The sequence below is a fragment of the Polistes canadensis genome, unplaced genomic scaffold (genome assembly GCF_001313835.1).
Source record: "Polistes canadensis isolate GaletaPanama2010 unplaced genomic scaffold, ASM131383v1 scaffold_143, whole genome shotgun sequence".
Taxonomy (NCBI): domain Eukaryota; kingdom Metazoa; phylum Arthropoda; class Insecta; order Hymenoptera; family Vespidae; genus Polistes; species Polistes canadensis.
This window is the reverse complement of record NW_014569690.1, coordinates 231,731-232,945: the sequence shown is the minus strand read 5'-3', so window position 1 is coordinate 232,945 and position 1,215 is coordinate 231,731. Positions and strand designations below refer to the sequence as shown.

Sequence of the window (1,215 nt, the reverse complement as noted above, 5' to 3'; positions counted from 1 at the left end):
TGATTAATCAAAATATTAGTAACATAATAAACGCACGTGTACTAAATATATTAATTAAATACGAATATAATATATATATATATATATATATATATATTATATTCGTATTTAATTAATATATTTAGTACACGTGCGTTTATTATGTTACTAATATTTTGATTAATCACACAATGAATTATTTTTAAAAATATTAATTTAAAAATATGAATTACACACGCGAGACTTTTTTTGTATTCGCTCAAACATCAATGTATACCATAAAAACAAACCCCAAAATAAACTAAACGAATTTACATTACTCAAATGTGAATAAATAGGTTTTAGTAATTAATCTTTGTTACGTTGCGATAATAAATTATCGATTAATCGTAAATGTTATTCGAACTTTTGACTTTACGATACTTTCTATTGACAATATGATTGACATAGAAAAAACAAACATAAAGAAATAATGAAATAGAGAGAAAGAGAAAGAGAAAAAAATAGAAAGATAGAAAGAGGGAGAGGATTAGAAGAAAATATAATAGGAGTACTGATTATTGATCGTTGGCAGAATAGTTTGCGTCAGCGCAGACGGTAGTAGAGAAAGAAGAAGAAGGAAAACGGGCGTTCTCGCAGTAAACGCATACAACAGATCAGTTTAACATATAGTTGACAGTTCAGTTTTATTATATACTAAGTATTACGATAATATATATATGTATATACATATATATATCATTATTTAACGCGTTGTTGTTGAATTGTTTTTGTTGTTGTTGTTGTGATAATATGTATTATAACATTATACATGACATTTATATTTGTCTGTTGATACTTTAATTATTAACGAGATTAACGATTAAGTTCGATCATTTTGTATTTTAATGCTAATCCATTATATGAATTATTCAATATTCGATAATACGTTAAATACGTCGTATGGTAATTTTTATCATCGATTAGAAAAGTGTTTTTTTCAGGATAAAAAAGAGTTTAAAATTATTTGGAAGAAATTATTAATAATAAGAATTCTATTCTGATTGTGTGGAATAATGTGAGTGTGTGTTTTTAAATTTGTTTTTATTCATTAATCGTTAATTATAATGATAATGTATATAGTGATGGATATAAAAAGTATTCGTAGAGAGTAAATATGGGAAATGAAAAGTATATTTTTGTATTTTTTTATATATATATTATTAATTGTAATAAATTATATATGGTGTTTTTTTT

At 23.4% G+C, this 1,215-nt stretch overlaps 1 protein-coding gene across 1 annotated transcript in view; it reads left to right on the top strand.

Annotated features, from left to right (window-relative positions):
• Positions 1-744: 744 nt before the first annotated feature.
• Positions 745-1,215, top strand: part of LOC106788535 (septin-2) — a gene marked incomplete at its 3' end in the record, with an annotated part of 6,218 nt that continues 5,747 nt past the window's right edge. Inside the window, 1 exon segment of the mRNA XM_014751876.1 lies at positions 745-1,036. Within this exon segment, the coding sequence (XP_014607362.1) occupies positions 1,035-1,036 (2 nt within the window).